This window comes from Panthera onca, chromosome D4, assembly GCF_046562875.1.
Source record: "Panthera onca isolate mPanOnc1 chromosome D4, mPanOnc1 haplotype 2, whole genome shotgun sequence".
Taxonomy (NCBI): domain Eukaryota; kingdom Metazoa; phylum Chordata; class Mammalia; order Carnivora; family Felidae; genus Panthera; species Panthera onca.
In genome coordinates, this window is record NC_138351.1 from 92,392,896 (window position 1) to 92,409,095 (window position 16,200).

Sequence of the window (16,200 nt, forward strand, 5' to 3'; positions counted from 1 at the left end):
CCCTGCTGTCACGGAGCTGACGGTCTAGAAGGATGAGACTGGGCAGACCGGCCAGCTTACGCGGCAGTGGCCGGTGCAGAGAAACGTGAGTCGGGTGTGGGGCAGAGGGTAGCAGAGGATGTGAGGGTGTGAACCACGCAGCTGTATGGGCAAGAGTCCCAGGCAGAGAGATGGCAGGTGTGAAGGGCCTGGGGTAGGAGCCCGCTGGGCGTGGCTGGAGAGCTGCACGAGGAAACGAAGTCATCCAGGGAGGGAACACTTCATGGGGGACTTTCTAGGGAAGGAATTCGTTTTTACCTCTAGGGAGGTGTAAGCCAGAGGGCCCCTCTTTGGCCATGAGAGGGACAGGGTGTCACCAAAGTTTCACTGGGTCCTTGCCGGTGGCTGAGGTTGGACTGAAAGGGCAGCGGTGTGCAGCTGAGGCAGGGAGAGGGGGCTGTGATCTCCCTTTCCTACTTTGGGGTATATGGCTGGTATTGGCACTCCCTACCCCCTGGACGGGGGGCCCAGCTCCCCGCCTCTCCTGTGGACTGCCCTGGCACTTAACACAGAGCCTTTCCCGCTGAAGAAAATGGCCATCGGGGACTGTGCGAAAGGCGGGCCAGGCTGAGGTGCAGCCTCGAGGGTACCATTGTCCCTAGGATGTCATGGGAGCTGCCCCCCCGGAGGTGTGTCACAGGCAGGTGTCCCTCTCTCTGATCCATGCTCTGAGTTGGGACAGTCTGGGCCTGCTCATCGCACCCACACCAGTGTCGGGAGAGATTCTCTGCCAGGTTTCCACTCATTCATTCATTCATTCATTCATGTATGTCCAGCCTGCCTACAGAGCCTCCCAAGGACCCTGCGAGATACACATGTCCCCAGTGTCCAGATGGGAAGTCGGGAATGCCGAAGGGGCTGTGACTGGCTCAGGACTGGACAGCAGCGAGGGCTGGGTCTCCCGCCTTGACCATTCTCAAGGCTAAACCCCAGATTCCCCCCTGGGGGGCAGCTGGGCAGCAGGCAGCCCACCGAGGGGCAGTGCCCTCTGCACCCACCAGGGGGCAGCAGACGACCGTCTGCACGGCCGGCTCTGGGTGCCTGTGTCCCCTTCCCGGGTTCATCATCTGGGGTTGGGTCTCTGCCCAGGCAGGAAGGCCATGAAGGGCAGTGAGGACAGAGGCCCTTTTCTTGCGGACGTGGTTACCTGTGGGAGAGAGAGAGACACACACACAGGCATTAAGGGGCTACCATGAATAGGGCGCCCCAAGTGAAGGGCTGCGGGAGCCCCGTTCTGCCCCAGGCCCTGTGCAAAGGCTCTGGATGGTGTCCTGTTTGCTCCCCACAAGCGATTCCGGTGGGGTGCGGGGCTCCGCGTTCTACAGAGGGGTGCCGCAAGGGGAAGGTGCCTGCACAGGCTCTCCGAGGTGGGGGAGCTGGAGGGATTATCCACTTTTGCCTCAGCCCCAACAGGCTCAATCCTACCCTGTGAGGCAGGTTCCTTCCGCACGGGTTCATCAAGGTGCCCGGAGGGTTCCTCAGAGGAAGGTCACCCTAGTCCCCAGAGTACTCCTGTATGGCCCCTCCTCACAGGTCCTGGGCTGTGCCCCAGAGGCCAGCTCCTCCCCTACTTGTCTCCGTGGGCCAGACCCCCGGCCTGCCCCTCCTCCCGGGTTGGGGAAGGGGCAAGTGTGACTTCTGCAGCAGGCCTGGGGGGGATCTTCGCAGTGAGGTGGGGTTGGCGCCCAGTGGAAGAGGGGGGCGGGGCCATGGGGCAGGGAACACGGGTCCAGAATTCCACCAGGAGAGTCCAGAGTGGGTGGCCTCTCAGAGACTGCTCCCCCCCACCCCACTGATGGCCGGGCGGCTCAGGGAGGGGCTGTGACTTGCCCAGGGTGGCCCAGCACATCCTGAGCTGAGCCAGGATCCACATCACTTCATCGGCCGATTGGCTCTTCAAGTCCTTGAAGCAGTGTCGCTGTCGCGGGAGGCCAGCTGCTGACAGCGTGGGGCCCCCACCCCAGGGCGTGGCTCAGGAAGGACTTCAGGGCGGGGTCAGTGGACCCCGCAGTCAGCGAGTGGCCTGCCACGACCCAGATCCCAGGCAGCTCCTCGGGCCTCATGACCAGCCCTCCCTCACTTATCTCGAATATTCCATCTCGGACGCCAGGATTTGCCCTTTGGGCCGCTGCAAGTGGCCAGGCCTCTGGGTCATAAAGCAGGGGAATCCCGGCCTTTGTGCGGAGTCGCGGGTGGGGTGGGGGGACTTCTTGCGGGTCCCCGGCCGGAGCAGAGGATGGGACGGGGGTTCTGGGCGCATCCCCGGCCCGTGTGCCTCCGGCATCGAGTTACCCCTCGGGGACGGATTGGTGGGCCGAGGGGACGCGGGGGGCCTCGGCCTAGTCGGTGCCCCCTCCTGGGTCTGTCCTTCTCGAAGGGCCACGCGGAGGTCCCCAGCGCGAAAGGGGCCACAGCCTGGTCGCCACGAGCGGAACGTAGGGCCAACGCAGAGACCCAGACCCGGCCATCCCTCTACTGGCTAGGCCGCTCGCCCGGGGCGCAGAGCTCCCCAAAAGTCCCGGCGCCCGCGGACAGAGTGGGCGGGCCCGGGGCGGCGCCGCAGCCCCCGCCCTCCGCAACTTTGGCGGGCGGCGGGGCAGGAAGTGGGGGAGCGGGGGCGGCGCCAGGCCCTCGCGCCGGCCCCGCCCCCGCCCCGCCCCGCCCGTGGCCGCGCCCCCCGCGCCCCACCCCCCCCGCGCCCCCTCCCCCCCCCTCCCCCCCGAGCCGCCGCGCCGCCGAGTCCGAGCGCCGGGCGCCGAGCGCGGAGCCCGCAGGCGCGTTGAACAAAGCGGCGGCGACGAGGGTGGCCCAGGCCCCGGACGCGCCGAGCGAGCGACCCGCCGGCCCTTTGTCTCGGGCGGGGCAGGAGCGGCGGCAGCCGCGGGGCGGCCGGAGCGCAGCATGCGGCGCCCCGAGGGGCGGATCGCGGGGCGCTGCGGCGGCGGGCGGCGCGGAGCCCGGCCCGGGGCCCGGGGGCGCTCGCGCGTGTGAGGGGCTCCGGCGCGCCGCGCGGCGCCCACCCCGCGGCCGCACGTGGGCGGGAGCGGCGGCCCGCGAGGAGCCGGAGGAGGAGGAAGAGGAGGGGACGCGCGGCGGCGCAGCGGGGACCCGGGGCCGCCCGCGCGAAGCCCCGCCCCGGCCGCCGAGCCCCGCGCGGGCGGGCGGGATGCCCCGCGGCCACCGCACTTTGGCCGGAGCGCTGCCCTGAGCGGGCCCCGGCCGCGCGGCCGCCGCGGGCGCCATGGAGCAGTGGCGGCAGTGCGGCCGCTGGCTCATCGACTGCAAGGTCCTGCCGCCCAACCACCGGGTCGTGTGGCCCTCGGCGGTGGTCTTCGACCTGGCGCAGGCGCTGCGCGACGGCGTCCTCCTGTGCCAGCTGCTGCACAACCTGTCCCCCGGCTCCATCGACCTCAAGGACATCAACTTCCGGCCGCAGATGTCCCAGGTGAGGGTCCGGGCGCGCGGGCGGCCGCGGGGAGGGAGAAGGGCGCGCCCCAGGAGGCGCGAAGTTGACCAAAGTCCCCCAAGCCCGGGGCGCGCCGCCGCCGCCTGTGGGCACGGCCGGGGAGCGCCCCGGGCCGGTCTGCGCTTCCCTGGCGAGGGGAGACTCGCGGCCGGGCGGGGCGCCCGCCCCTGCCGACCCCTCTCCGCCCGCCCCTGCCGACCCCTCTCTGCGTCCTTCCCGGCCCCGGGGAGCCCGCCACGCCCGGGGGCCTCGCCCGGCGTCGCGCCCTCGGGCTTCGGGTCTGGTGGACTGGACCGTGGGCGACGAGCGGGCGCGGTCGCGGGGGTCGGCGGGGCGGGGAGCGGGGGCCGGAGGGCGCCGGTGGGCTCCGGGCGCCGCCTCCAGGACAGGGCCGCACAAGTTGGTGCGATCGGGGGTCCCCGTCGCTCCCCCGGCACCCTCGAGTGTGGCCTTTGTCGTGGCCGAGCGCGTGTGGCTGCAGGCCGGCAGGAAAATGTCTGCGCAGCCGGCAGGAGCTGCTTTTCTTGGCCCCTTAAAGGGAACTTGGCCGAGACTTTAGCAGAATGAAGCTCCGGTCTTGCCCTCCTGGAGTCCCAGAGCTCCCACCCAGCTCCGGTTTGAAGGGGCCCAGGGGGCCAGCCTGGGTCTGGCCAGCGCTGTTGAGGATCCACCTAACTGTTAGCCCCGAAGCCCCCTTCCTCCGTGGCCCACTGTGGCAAGTCCGCGTGGACAACGGCCATTCATGTGTGACATCGGAAAACAGACTAGGGAGAAGGAGGGATGGAGTGAGTCACGGCTTTTCCAGGCTGGGCTGCATGGCCTCTGCCCTTTGGCTGTGACTGCGTTTCCAAGGAGATGGGGGCCCCCCTCCCCCAGGGAGAGGAGGGGGGTGGCTGCTGACAAAGAGGTGCCCTGAGAGGGTAAGGGGGCTGCGCTCCCACTCAGCCCAGGATCAGGGGAGGCAGACGGGCTGGTGAGGGAGCCTGGAGGTGGGGGCATGAGGTCTTAGGGCCTCCCTAAAGCCAGCTCTCTTGCTAACCAGCCCGGAGTGGGGGCCAGGCGCCCTGCTGCAGAATGCTTTCATAAATCCGTTCCCCTCCATCTACCCCTTGGGGGGGGGGTGCTGGGAGGGAGAAACTGAGGGCAGGAAGTGTTGCCGAGGGCAGAGCCGGCCATGGGCGAGAGTGTGTCTGCCTTTGGCCCTGACACTGTCCAGGCTTGCTGGCTCCTGACGGGTTTCCTGGCTGATTGGCAGGGAGGCTGGGGCACAGACAGAGCCTGGGGTGGGTCCTGGAGCTGCCCTTTGCCAGCCGTGGTTTGGGCAGGGGGCGGGGGGGAGGGGGCACTGGCTGAGGCAGGTGGCTTGGCTCAGCCCTTGTGCTGGAAGCACACAGACGTCCCGGGGTCCACGGAGCCGTCCATGGGACAAGGACACTGACACCGGCACAGCCCCTTTGTGCCCCAGCCTGGGTGAAGGTTTGAATGTTAAGGGAGAACTGGGAGGGCCAGTGTCTCTGTGTCTTCCTGGGCATGTCCTGATTGACACCTGGCACCGTTGCCTTGCAGGTAGGTGACCGCCTTCGGGGCCTCAGTTTCCTCATCTGGTTGATGGGAACAGCTGTGGGAGCCACCACATAGCCACATGGTGAGGATTCCACGGGGGAAGGCGGAGAACGTCCTCCGTGCAGTGCTGAGTTAACGTTAGTGATTTTAGGAGGGCCCTCTGGGCACTGGCAGGTATCGCTCTTGGCTGAGGGCTGGTCTCCCTGACCTCGAGCCCACCGGTCACCTTGTGGGGGAGGGGGTGGGTCACCCCTGTGTTTGTGTGTCTGCTGCTGATGTGGGGACGGCCGCCGGTGCTCCTTGAACCTGCGTTCGCTGGGTCAGGGGGCTGGTCAGATGGCTGTATCTGTATACTCATAGGTCCTCTTTACCAGGTCTGGCTGTGCGTGGTTTGGGAAAGGAGCTTGGGGGCCTCTCTGTGTGGCTGCTCTTTGTTAATCGGGAAGCTTCCGGTCCCTGGAGGTGGGAGAGGTGTCCTGTCGGCCCGGCCCACGGTGGTTGGATCACAAGGAGAATCGAAGCTTCCCTTTCTTACCGGTCCTGCCCTGGGCGAGGCTCGATCCTGGGGAGGGTACACCACCCCTGTTTTATAGACGAGGCCGCCACAGCTCAGAGACATCGACTTGGCCCGGATCACACAGATCAGAAACCACGAGCTCAGCTCTCCCCTCTCGGACTTGAAATGAAGTAGGTTCCGCGAGACTTCCCGAAGCTGTCGGGCTGACTTTCGGATGGGCGCTCCTGGCCTGCTGGTCGGTTGCTCCTGCCGCGTGTCTGCTTCTACCGCGTGGACGGGGTGTGGGGTGTGCGCCTGTTTTCTGTGGGGGTCTGTGGAGGTAAGTGGGTCTGCAGGCCCTTCCCGCGTCCCTGCCGCCCCGGAGTGCCAGAGACCCGTCCAGCCCAGAGGCCTCCACGATGCTCCCTCGTTCCAGAAGGCCGTGCTGGCTGCTCGTGGCGCCGTCGTGGTTTGGGGGGGGACAGCGTGTGGAATGCCCCTCCACTCTGAGTTGACCTCGGCTGGGTTATCGGCCCCAAAGGAGCGTCAGAGCGTGTGCACTTACGGAATGTCGGCTGGGTACGGAGCTGGAAACGAGGAGGTGTTCGCAGAGGATCCAAGTTGCCCCTTTGGCGTGCCTCCTGGAGCTGGCAGGTCGGGTGCTTTCGTTTTGTTTTTTTTTTTTTTTTTAATCCAAAATGCCCGGAAGCCGCCTTGGATTTAATTAAACTAATTAGGTATGGCCACAATCTGCTGATCCCAAGGAGAGATCACGTGTGTCCAGAGCCGCTTTGGCCGTGAGGGCCTGAGGTGCCGATGCCAGGAGCCAGCCCTTGCGTTGGGTCTGAGCCTTCCGGGTGCCACCCAGCCCGCCCCGCGCCCACACCACCCTGGCGGGCCTCCTCCCCGGAGAACAGGTTGGGAAGCCCGTCGGCGGGGACACGGCACAGAGAGGGCGTGGGATCCGGGGGGCCTACCAGGATTCCTCTCCTGCCCACGCCTCCGTCGTCGACTCCTTCCCGACCCTGCCTCGTGCCCTTGCTGGTAGACCTCGCCTCCTCTTAGCCTGATTCTTCCTGGAGGCGCTAGTCCAGTGGCCCCTCCTCTGGGAAGCCTCCTCTGATGGCACTGTCCTGTCCCGCGGCGTGGCGAGCCTGGCCGTGGCCCCCAGACCTGGGTGCGTCGCTAACCTCGCGCCTCCGCGCCCTTACTCCACCCAGCCTGTGGGTGCCACGCTTCTGCTGCGCACTCTGCAAAGCCCAGGAGCTGTGTGTTTTCTGTCGCCCTGCAGACCGGGCCGGGCCCCTCCAGGAGGTCATCTCGGGGTCCCACGGAGCCTGCGTCCCTCTGTTCCTTTGCCGCTGTGTCGCATCATCCCAAGGCAGGCTCTGTGCTTGCTGGGGGCCCCGGGGGGCCAGCTGGGCGGGTCCCGCTCTCATGACGCCCCGGGCGAGTGAGGGCGCACCGCAGAGGTGTCGCCCAGATGCCTGGGGCCGCAGAAGCGGCCTGCAAGTGGCCTGGGTCCTGAGGCCGAGGCGTGCGATGGCAGGGCAGCGGGGAGCAGAGAGGAAGCCTCATACCCGTGGAAAGAGGAAACCTCTTCTTTTTCAATTTTGAAAACGCGTTGGACTCACGGCAAGCTCTGCGTGCTGCACACACAACCTTTTTCGACCCCGTTGAGGTGAATGGGTCACTTGGTCCCTCACCCCGAGTGTGTCCACGTTGCCCCCAAACAGGGGTGTTGTCCTCGTGAACGCGGCGCAGCCTCCCCGTCACGTCCCACCGTGTGACCCAGTCACGCCTCAACGGGTGTCCCTGAAATGCCGGTTCAGCAGAAGGGGCGACCGGGAGGGTTGGCTGCTCTCCCTCTCTCCAGCCCCTCCGTCTGGGCCGGCCCCTCAGCCTTCCCTTGATTTTCAGACCCCGACACCCTGCAGGTACCAGGTGCCTTTTGTCGCAGAACGTCCCTCCGTTGGGTCCCTCCGCGTCCCCTCGGGACTGGATTCGGGTTGTACGCCTGCGCGGGAGACCGGCCACGATGCCACCCGCTCCCGCCCCTGTCCTGCAGGCAGCAGGTGCTTCAGCTTCGACCCCACTCCCTTGCTTGACGGAGGCGGGGTCTGCCGATCCTGTCCTTGGCGTCACTCCGTCCCCCGTCATTCACAGCTTTTCTCCGGAAGGGACTTGGGACAAGGTGCGACCCCAGTCTTTCCTTCCTCCTTCTTCTCTTCCTTCCTCTCTCTCTTTCTGCCAGTTTGGATCGCGGTTTCCTGTTTTATTCCATGCATTAACGTCTGTTACCGTCATCATGCGTGTTTGCGCTCACGCTCCCTCGGATTCGACCCCGGGAACTGCTTCTGTGTGTCTTTGACACGTTCCCAGTGTTTTCGGTGCCCTGCCCTCCTTTCCGGCGTGAGACGTCCAGACTCCTTTTTTATTCTTCTTAGTCCCTGCCAGGAGTCAGCCGTGTGCTTCCATCTTGGAGAGGGGTGTTTAGAAGCCAAGCTCTGGGTGCAGGGGTGCACACCGCAGCAGGGCGCTCTCCGTGGTCAGAGCTGGCGGTCTGTGTGTGTGCACCCAGGTGTAGACGTATGTGCTGTGTGCATGTGTGTGTCTGGACACGTTTGCATTTGTCTTTATTTTCCAAGTGTATCAGTGCCACCCCACAGAAATATGTGAGCCGGTCTGCGTTTAAAAACTTCTGGTGATCGTATGAAAAAAGTAAATAGGGACGCAAAACTCTACTCTTAATGACACATTTAAAAAAAATTTTTTTTTAACGTTTATTCATTTTTGAGACAGAGAGAGACAGAGCATGAACAGGGGAGGGGCAGAGAGAGAGGGAGACACAGAATCTGAAACAGGCTCCAGGTTCTGAGCTGTCAGCACAGAACCCGACGTGGGGCTTGAACCCACAGACTGTGAGATCATGACCTGAGCCGAAGTCGGACGCCCAGCCGACTGAGCCACCCAAGCGCCCCCTTAATGACACATTTTATTTAATCCGTGCATTCTCAGCAAGGGGAGATATGGCCCCCAGGGTGGTGGAAATCGGATCTCTGGGGGTAAAGAAATCAAGTGCTTTTTATGTACACGTGAAGCAGAGACGTACATAGAGTACAAAACAGATACACGGTTCCTCTGTCGTATTAAAATTTGATAGCGGGAGGTCGATTAGGAGGTCGATTATGCAGAGTGCCTGGAAAGGCTCCCAGTGGGGACAACTGGAGAAAGAAACCTGCATTTCGCCAGCACTGGTTTTTCCACGCGGCAGGGTTGTGGCTCTGAGCGGGTGGGTAGCGATCGCTCGTCCCTGAGGGCGGGGCTGGGAGTGGGGGTGGGCTAGCAGAGGCCCATGTGCCGGGGTCCCCTCTTTGGCACTGGCCTGACCAACGGGGAGGAGGGGCCCTTGCCGGGCTGTGTGGAGCAGGGTCCTGAGGCCTGGGTGTGGAATCGGCAGGAAAGGCCCGTGGCCGTCATCTGCCCGGGTCGTGGGAAGGCACAGCCTGCCGTTGGTGGACAGCGGGTTGTTTGTGGGGGACGTGCTGCTGGCACCGGTCTGGCTTTGGCCTCGGTGGGCTGGGATGGAACCTGGAAGTTTGCCGTACGTTTGGCGGGGAGGCCGTCCTGAGGGAGGACCCGCGTCTGTCCACGGTCTGGGCCCTGGAGATGGGCGTCTCAGTGCTGGGAATGGGGGTCTCTACTGAGCCCGGGGCCAAGTGTGGGGGCGCCGGCCTTGCTGGAGGCTTGACCGAGATGAGCAGCCACCGTGAGCCCCCACCCCAGTGCCTCGTTTGAGCTCTTTCTTGCACGCGGACATGGTGGCCAAGGATGTCCCCTCCCTGGAGAGCGACTCCCTCATCCTTCCCAGAGATGCACTAGGTCCCACTCTGGGGGTCAGCAGTGTGATGCCCTCCAGCCTCTTCCTCCCGGCCCCGGGCCCACCATGTTGGTGCCTGTGGCTTCCTGAGTTTGAGGGTGGGACGCCCCCGGGGCGGACAGTGCGGGTGGGGCCCTGGTTTGGGCAGAGACCCAGGCTCAGCCCCACGGCCGAGGCCCTGCCAGGTCGGCCTCCGTCCCGACTGGCCCGTGAGTCCACCCCTGTCTCCCCCAGCAGGGGTGGACCCTCGTCTTGTGTCGAGGGCCAGACGGTACATATTTCAGGCTTTGTGGGCCAGACGGTCTCTGTCGTGACCACTCAACTCTGCCCTCCTGGTGTGAAAGCAGCCGTGGTCGATCTGGAAATGGGTGAGCGTGGCCGTGTGCCAGTAAACTCCACGGAGACTGAGATTTGAATTTCGTATCACTTTCGTGTGTCGCCGAATATTATTCTTCTGGTTTTTTCCCCCCCGCAACCGTTTAAAAACATGGAAACGCGCCTCAGCTTTGTGGCCCGTGCAGAGCCAGGCAGCGGGCTCCCTTGCCATGCTTGGGGCCTGTCCTGGGCCTGTGAAGGAGCCCAGGTCCCTGGGCTCGGCCCTCCCGGAGTGTGCCGTTCTGTCTCCCTTTGTACCCGGGGCCCTTGGCACGGGCTCCCACAGCAGGAAGCACTCAGTAGGAGCAAAGCTTCTCCATCTTGCGCCAGAAATCGTGCCAAGTGCTGGGGCCGTGATCACCCACTTTGTAGGTGAGGCCGCCGAGGCCGCCGGGGCTGGGCCCCCGGGGTCTGGACATTCGGTGAGCGAGGTGAGGGCCCTGACGCGGCGGTGGAGGGACGCACCGTCATCGGCCACTCGGCTCCAGCGGGGACCTCAGTGGCAGCGGGGTCACTGGCCTGGCCGAGTCTCCGTCTCCTCGTCTGAAAAGGGGACGCCCGTGGGCCCCCTGCAGGCTGCCGGGGGCATTTGATGGGAAAACGCGGGCCTGGCGCTGTCCCTGTCTCGTGCCTGGCGCCTGCTGGAAAGGTCTCACACCCTCTCTCTGCTGCTTGCCTCCCAGAAGCTCAGTGCTGGTGGGCGCAGGAGGAGGGGACAGCTGCAGGGTTTGCTGTCACCTCGTTTGGGGCTGTGTCAGTCCTTAGCTGATGCAGATATTTGGATTGGTGAGGACAGGGATCGCTGAGGAGGGCATGGAGGAACTGACCTTGGAAGCCGGATGGCTTTAGGTAAGTGAAGGCTGGAGATGGGCAGTTGCTGCAGAGATGGCCCCCATTAAAAAAAAAAAAAAAATTTTTTTAATGTTTACTTTTGAGAGAGAGAGAGCGGGAGAGGGGCAGAGAGAGGGGGAGTCACAGAATCCGAAGCAGGTTCCAGGCTCTGAGCGGTCAGCACAGAGCCCCACACGGGGCTCGAACTCACGGACCATGAGATCATAACCTGAGCTGAAGTCAGACGCTTAACCGACTGAGCCACCCAGGCGCCCCGGGGGATTCTCGATCGTTGCTGCCAGCCGTGCCCCGTCCTGGGAGGGTTTGTCCCCTGACTGCCCAGCACTGGCCCCTCCCCTGGGCCTTAGGAGACCCCCGTGAGGCACCGGGTTGGGCACTTAATGGAGAGGTTACGGGGGCTGCCCGAGGTCACACAGCTGCGTGCAGCGTGAGGCCTCTTGCCAACCCGCACAACGGCCCTTGGACGGTCCCCACTGGTGAGGAGGCTGGGGGCTGCCCAGGGCCTGAGTCCAGTGGTGGCCCTGGGCTGCCTGGCCCTGCCCTTGTGGCTTCATGGCTCTGGGCCCGTCCTCACCTGCTCCCTGGTGCTGGGAGGGGGCTCACTGTGTCATTGCTCCCCACTCGTGCTCACGCGCTCACGGGCATCGGGCGAGAGAAACAGGGACCCCTGACACTGTGTCCCTGACCTTCCAGAAGAGGAGACGGCAGGAGGGGTTCTTGATGAGACGAAAGGGGCACTTTCCAATGCAGAAAGCCATCCAGCAGGCCCGCGAGGGGCTGCCTGTCGGGACGCTGGGGAGGTGACAGTGGCCCTACTCCAGTCGTGTGTTCTGACCTGTGTCCCCCCGGCCCTGCCTGCTCTCCCCAAATGCCATTTCTGGAACTGGGGAATGCACTGCTTGGGGGTGAAGTTGAGGCCTGTTTGGGGGGGGTGGGGGTGCCTGAAGCTGGGGTCTCAGGGTGAGTGGGCCTCCCTGTCCCCGCCCGGCCGTGGGGCCCTGCTCAGTGCCCCTCCTCCACCATCAGATGACGTCAGGTCCCTGCCGAGCTGTCTCCCGGCGCATTCATGGCTCTGCCATGCAGATCAGTGCGTCCCTGAGATGTGGGAGGTGGCAGGGAGGGTGCTGGTCCACGCCCCCAGGAGTCCCTATGCCGGGGACAGGCCTGGGTGCCAGGTGTCGGCCTGCTCCCGCGCCCCCCCGCCCCCGCCCTGCCTCTGGGTGGTCTCCTCCCTCAGCGCACCTCCCTTTCTGTGCCACACGCTTCCAGGTTGCCCAGATGTCCACTTGATCGTCGTAGCTGACCTGTAGGCACAGGATGCTGCCAGGCGAGGGTGGTGTGGGCACCGATCGCGTGGCGGCCAGTGGCGCAAGGGCTGAGCCACCTGCCGGGGTCCCCACGGCCCGCCCCGCCCCTGCCTTCCTCACGTCAGAGCCGAGGCCCACGTTCAGGCTTCTCTGGCTTGTCCCGGCAGGGGCTGGCTGTGGACCATGGCGCTGCTCCTGTTTGCTGGCCCCTGGGGCTGGCAGGCGGCTTGCTGAGAGGCCTCAGTGCCCCACAGGAGTGGGGGGTCCCAGCTTGTAACTGTACAAGCTGGCGTCTGGTTCCGGGGCCATCGCCACCTGTCCCGGGCACACGGGGCACCTAGGGCAGTCTGTTCGCAGCCCGTGTCGGGCCCTCGTGCTCCCGGCAGCCACATCCGGAGACCCTCCCTCCCTTCCCTAAGCTCCTCCCACTCTTCCTTTACCCCTCCCTGCCAGAGGTGGGCATCTGTGTGCCCCCCAGCCCCCCGAGTCTCTGGCCGCAGGGACAGGAGAGAGGACAGCTGACGGGCATTGCGGTGAGGGACGAGACCGCTCGGGTCTGAGCTGTTTTCCTGCGCGGGTGATGGCCTCACACAAGAGCTGCCACGGAGACATTTGGTGTTACTTGTTTTCACCCCAGAGCTCGGAGGAAGCAGGCTGGAGGCACGGCAGCGGGTGTGACCGCACGGCTGCTCCTCCCGGGCCTCTGTGCTCCTGGCTGCAGAAGGGGCCCCCGTCCCTCGAGGTGTCTGGGCGTAGTCGGTGCGGTGAGGGCTCAGGGCCGGTGTCCTGGCTCGGCTGCCGAGCACCGTGGGCCGCGGAGCTTGACCGTCGTGGGGCCTCGGTTTCCTCCTCTGTAGGATGGGGGATCTTTCTCGGCAGGTGAATAGATAAACGTGGGGGTCTCTCCAGACGATGGAGTAGGAGGCGACCAGAGGGAGGAACGAAGCCTGACAGGTGTTGCCGTGTGGACGAACCTCGGGCACGTGTGGAGGGAGAGAAGGCAGACACGAGAGGGTAAGGACTGTGGGACTCCAGCGATAGGAGGTTCCAGGGCAGGTGAATCCACACACACAGCGAGTGGGGGGGGGGGGGAGGGGAGGGAAACCGGGCGGTGAGTGTACTAAATCACCAATCGTAATTTTGTTACGTGTCCTTTTTTTCAAATGTTTATTTTTAAGAGACAGAGACAGAGAGCGAGCAGGGGAGGGGCAGAGAGAGAGGGAGACACAGAATCAGAAGCAGGCTCCAGGCTCCGAGCCGTCAGCACAGAGCCCGACGCGGGGCTCGAACTCACAAACCGTGAGATCATGACCTGAGCTGACGTTGGACGCTTAACCGACTGAGCCACCCAGGCGCCCCCCCCCCCTCCTTTTTTAAATTAAAGTTTACTTATTTATTTTTGAGAGAGAGAGAGAGAGAGAGAGAGAGGGAGGGAGTGCGAGTGCATGCGAGCAGGGGAGGGGCAGAGAGAGGGAGAGAGAATCTCTAGCAGGCTCCACACTCATCACAGAGCCCATCATGGGGCTCGAACCCGTGAACTGTGAGATCATGACCTGAGCCCAGGTCAAGGGTCAGACGCTTAACTCACTGAGCCACCCGGGCGCCCCTCTGATGTGTCTTACCGCACAGGAAGAGCCTTGGGCTGGCAGGGGATTATGTGAGGCATTTGAGCAGGTGCGGGCAGGTGAGTACCTGAAACCCTCACTTGCTGTGCTGGGGGCCTCGGGGCCACCGTGTGACTCCCACGGGCCCCACACACTTTGCCTGTGGCCTCCCTCTTCCACAGAAGATGTAAAGGGCCCAGTTTTATGACTGTGCGGATGTAAAGGCATATATTGAAATGTGGTCTTTGACCTCACACCCCTTTGGGCCCCTACAAGTGCTGGCCCGCCGTGCCTGGGGAGTGGCTCAGCCCTCGGGCCTCTTCTTGTCCTGGGTCCGTGCTGCTGCAGGACTCGGGGCGCTGAGGCAGGGCTGGGTGCCCCCGGGGGTTCCGCGGGACTGACTTCTCTCTCTGGGAGTGAGGCTTGAGTGGAAGCCGGAAGCAGCTGCCTCTGCTCCAGGCTCCTGACTCAGCGCCTCAGACAGGACGGCCCAGGAGAGCTCCTGAGCTCATGTGTCAGGAGAAAGTCCCCCCTCCTCCCCACCTCCTGTGCACCCGATTCAGAGTGTGTGATGAAGGAAGACGGGTGCCGGGAGCATGTGACAGGTTGCGTCTCAGTGGCCCCACCTGTAAAATGGGACCATCATCTCTAGGTGCCTCCAAGGGTGATGGGAGGAAGGCTCCTGGGGCATGTGATGTCCCCCGTGAACAACGGAAGCCGCTCGGGGTCTGGGTGCTGGGATCTGTGTTTGCGTAATCCCTCCCGCGGGAAGCCGCCCTGCCTCTGATGCGGGAGCCTGCGCTCTGGTTGACAGGTCCCGGGCCTTGTGCCACTGGGTGAAGGAGGGGCGTTTTCTCCCTGCCCTGCAGTAGCCCAGCGGCCCTGGAGCCGCGATTGCCCCCCGGAAGCGCACCCGGGGGCGGCATTGGCGTTCAGCAAGGATGCGGGTTTTCTCCGTGTCTCCGGCAGATTCGGTTTTCCTGCATTGGCGGCCACGCTCCTGGAGCCTTCCCTGCCGTCCCTCCCGCTGACCTTCCCGGCCGGGCGTCCGTGTGGGGGCAGTGGGCTTCCTGAGGGTTCCATCGGGGGACGGGCGCCTCGTCTGGGAGTGAATAAGGGCGTCAGTAAATCCAGGCTCTAAACCTCGCCTTCCGCAGGTGGCCCTTGTGTGCGGAGCTCACGTCTGCTTTGGCTCTGCGGTGCCGTGAGGCTCGGCTGCATTTCGGGGACTTGTTTCTGGAACTGGGTGCGTGTGCGGACGAATCCCAGTGGACCTTGGGGTCAGGAGGCCGGTGCCACCTGCCGTCTCTCTGTGCATCCCTGGATCCCTGACAGGTCTGCGCGGTGCTGGCCGCCTCCAGTAGGCGGAGAGTGGGGGGGGGGGGGGGCGCGGTTTGCGTCCATCCTCCCGGCGGTGGCTGAGGGTTCTGGGGTTTGGCCTGCAGAGCTCCGTCCACCCTGTGCACCCCACTCTGGCCAGGGGGCAGGGTCCAGGCGTCGATGGCCGTTGAACGGCTGGTTCTGTTCATGCCAGGGACCACACTCTGGACCGGCTCTGGATCTCCATCCCGAGGCCTCCCCCCTGCGCGAGTGTCCGGCTGGTGGTGGTTGTGTCCTGCAGGGTGGGAAATGGCCCCGGCCAGGCGGCCGGCATGTCACCGCCGTGTCTCGCCTTGCCCAGCGGAGCGGCTCCGGTCTTCAGCCTTTCTGCCGCTTCGCCATCTGGCGGCCGTGGGGACGTGCAGGCCAGCACGTGGCCTGCCTCCGGGGGGTGGATCCGGCCGGAGTGCTCAGCCCCTTCCTGCGTTCCTCGGGCGCGGCGGTGTCCCCTGCGTGCTGGGCTGGGTCTGGGCTGCTCCCAGGCTGCCCGGCGATGCCTGGATGATCCTAATTAGTCACAGTGCTGGGGGCGCCTGGCCACGGACCTGACCCCGGCAAAGGACAGCCTCGGGGAGCGGGGGTGACGGGGGGCCGTTTGATAGCACTGGAGGCTGAGGCTCAGGGCGTCCGGGAGCGGGTCGGAGTTCACCGGGAGGGGTGGAGGCGGGACTCAAACCCGTGGCCTCCTGTGGCCACGGGCCCACGCGCCGTGCGTGCCGTCGGATGCACCGCCGCCCGCACGCTCTCGCGGTAATTCACGCGCTGGCAGCCCCTCTCCTCTTTTTCTAAACTCGTGTGTGTGGAAAAAAAAATTTTTTTCCTCCTTCTGAAAAACGAGAAGATAGAATCTTCACACACCACTCCCTCCTCATGCAAATACACCTTGGGAGAAATCGGCCTGCCATCTCCATGGGTGTATTTTGTGGTAATTTAGCTGCTTAAATGGAACATCTGTTAGCCAGCGAGGCTCCGGGGGAACGGAGCGGTAGATCGCAAGAGTGCTGGGGAAGCAGTCTGTTTGCAGCGGGAGCTCAGGCCCCTCCTGCCCCCCTGCCCCCCCCCCCCCATCCACGCCCGCGCGTGGAGGGGCGCCTGGCACCGAGGACCACGGTGCGACAGGCTGCGGGAGGCTGGAGTGTGTGTGCCCGCCCCGCTTGGGTCCCCGAGGACAGCTGTGCAGGCTCAGCGAGGCCGGGGCTCAGGGGAGGAGCCCCTCTTTGCAGCCTGCCCGTGCCCGA

General features: G+C 64.7%; 1 protein-coding gene across 4 annotated transcripts in view; it reads left to right on the forward strand.

Moving 5' to 3' along the window:
- Nucleotides 1-2,753: 2,753 nt before the first annotated feature.
- Nucleotides 2,754-16,200, forward strand: part of VAV2 (vav guanine nucleotide exchange factor 2) — a 166,345-nt gene continuing 152,898 nt past the window's right edge. For 2 of the 4 annotated variants that reach the window (XR_014135996.1, XM_081790973.1), the window contains exon 1: nt 2,755-3,484. Coding sequence is in view for 3 of the 4 variants with exons in the window: in XM_081790973.1 (XP_081647099.1) it covers nt 3,281-3,484 (204 nt within the window). In the remaining variant the exon portion in view is untranslated. Of the gene's footprint in view, nt 3,485-16,200 lie in introns of all 4 variants that reach the window. The other 2 variants (XM_081790974.1, XM_081790975.1) reach the window with 2 other exon arrangements.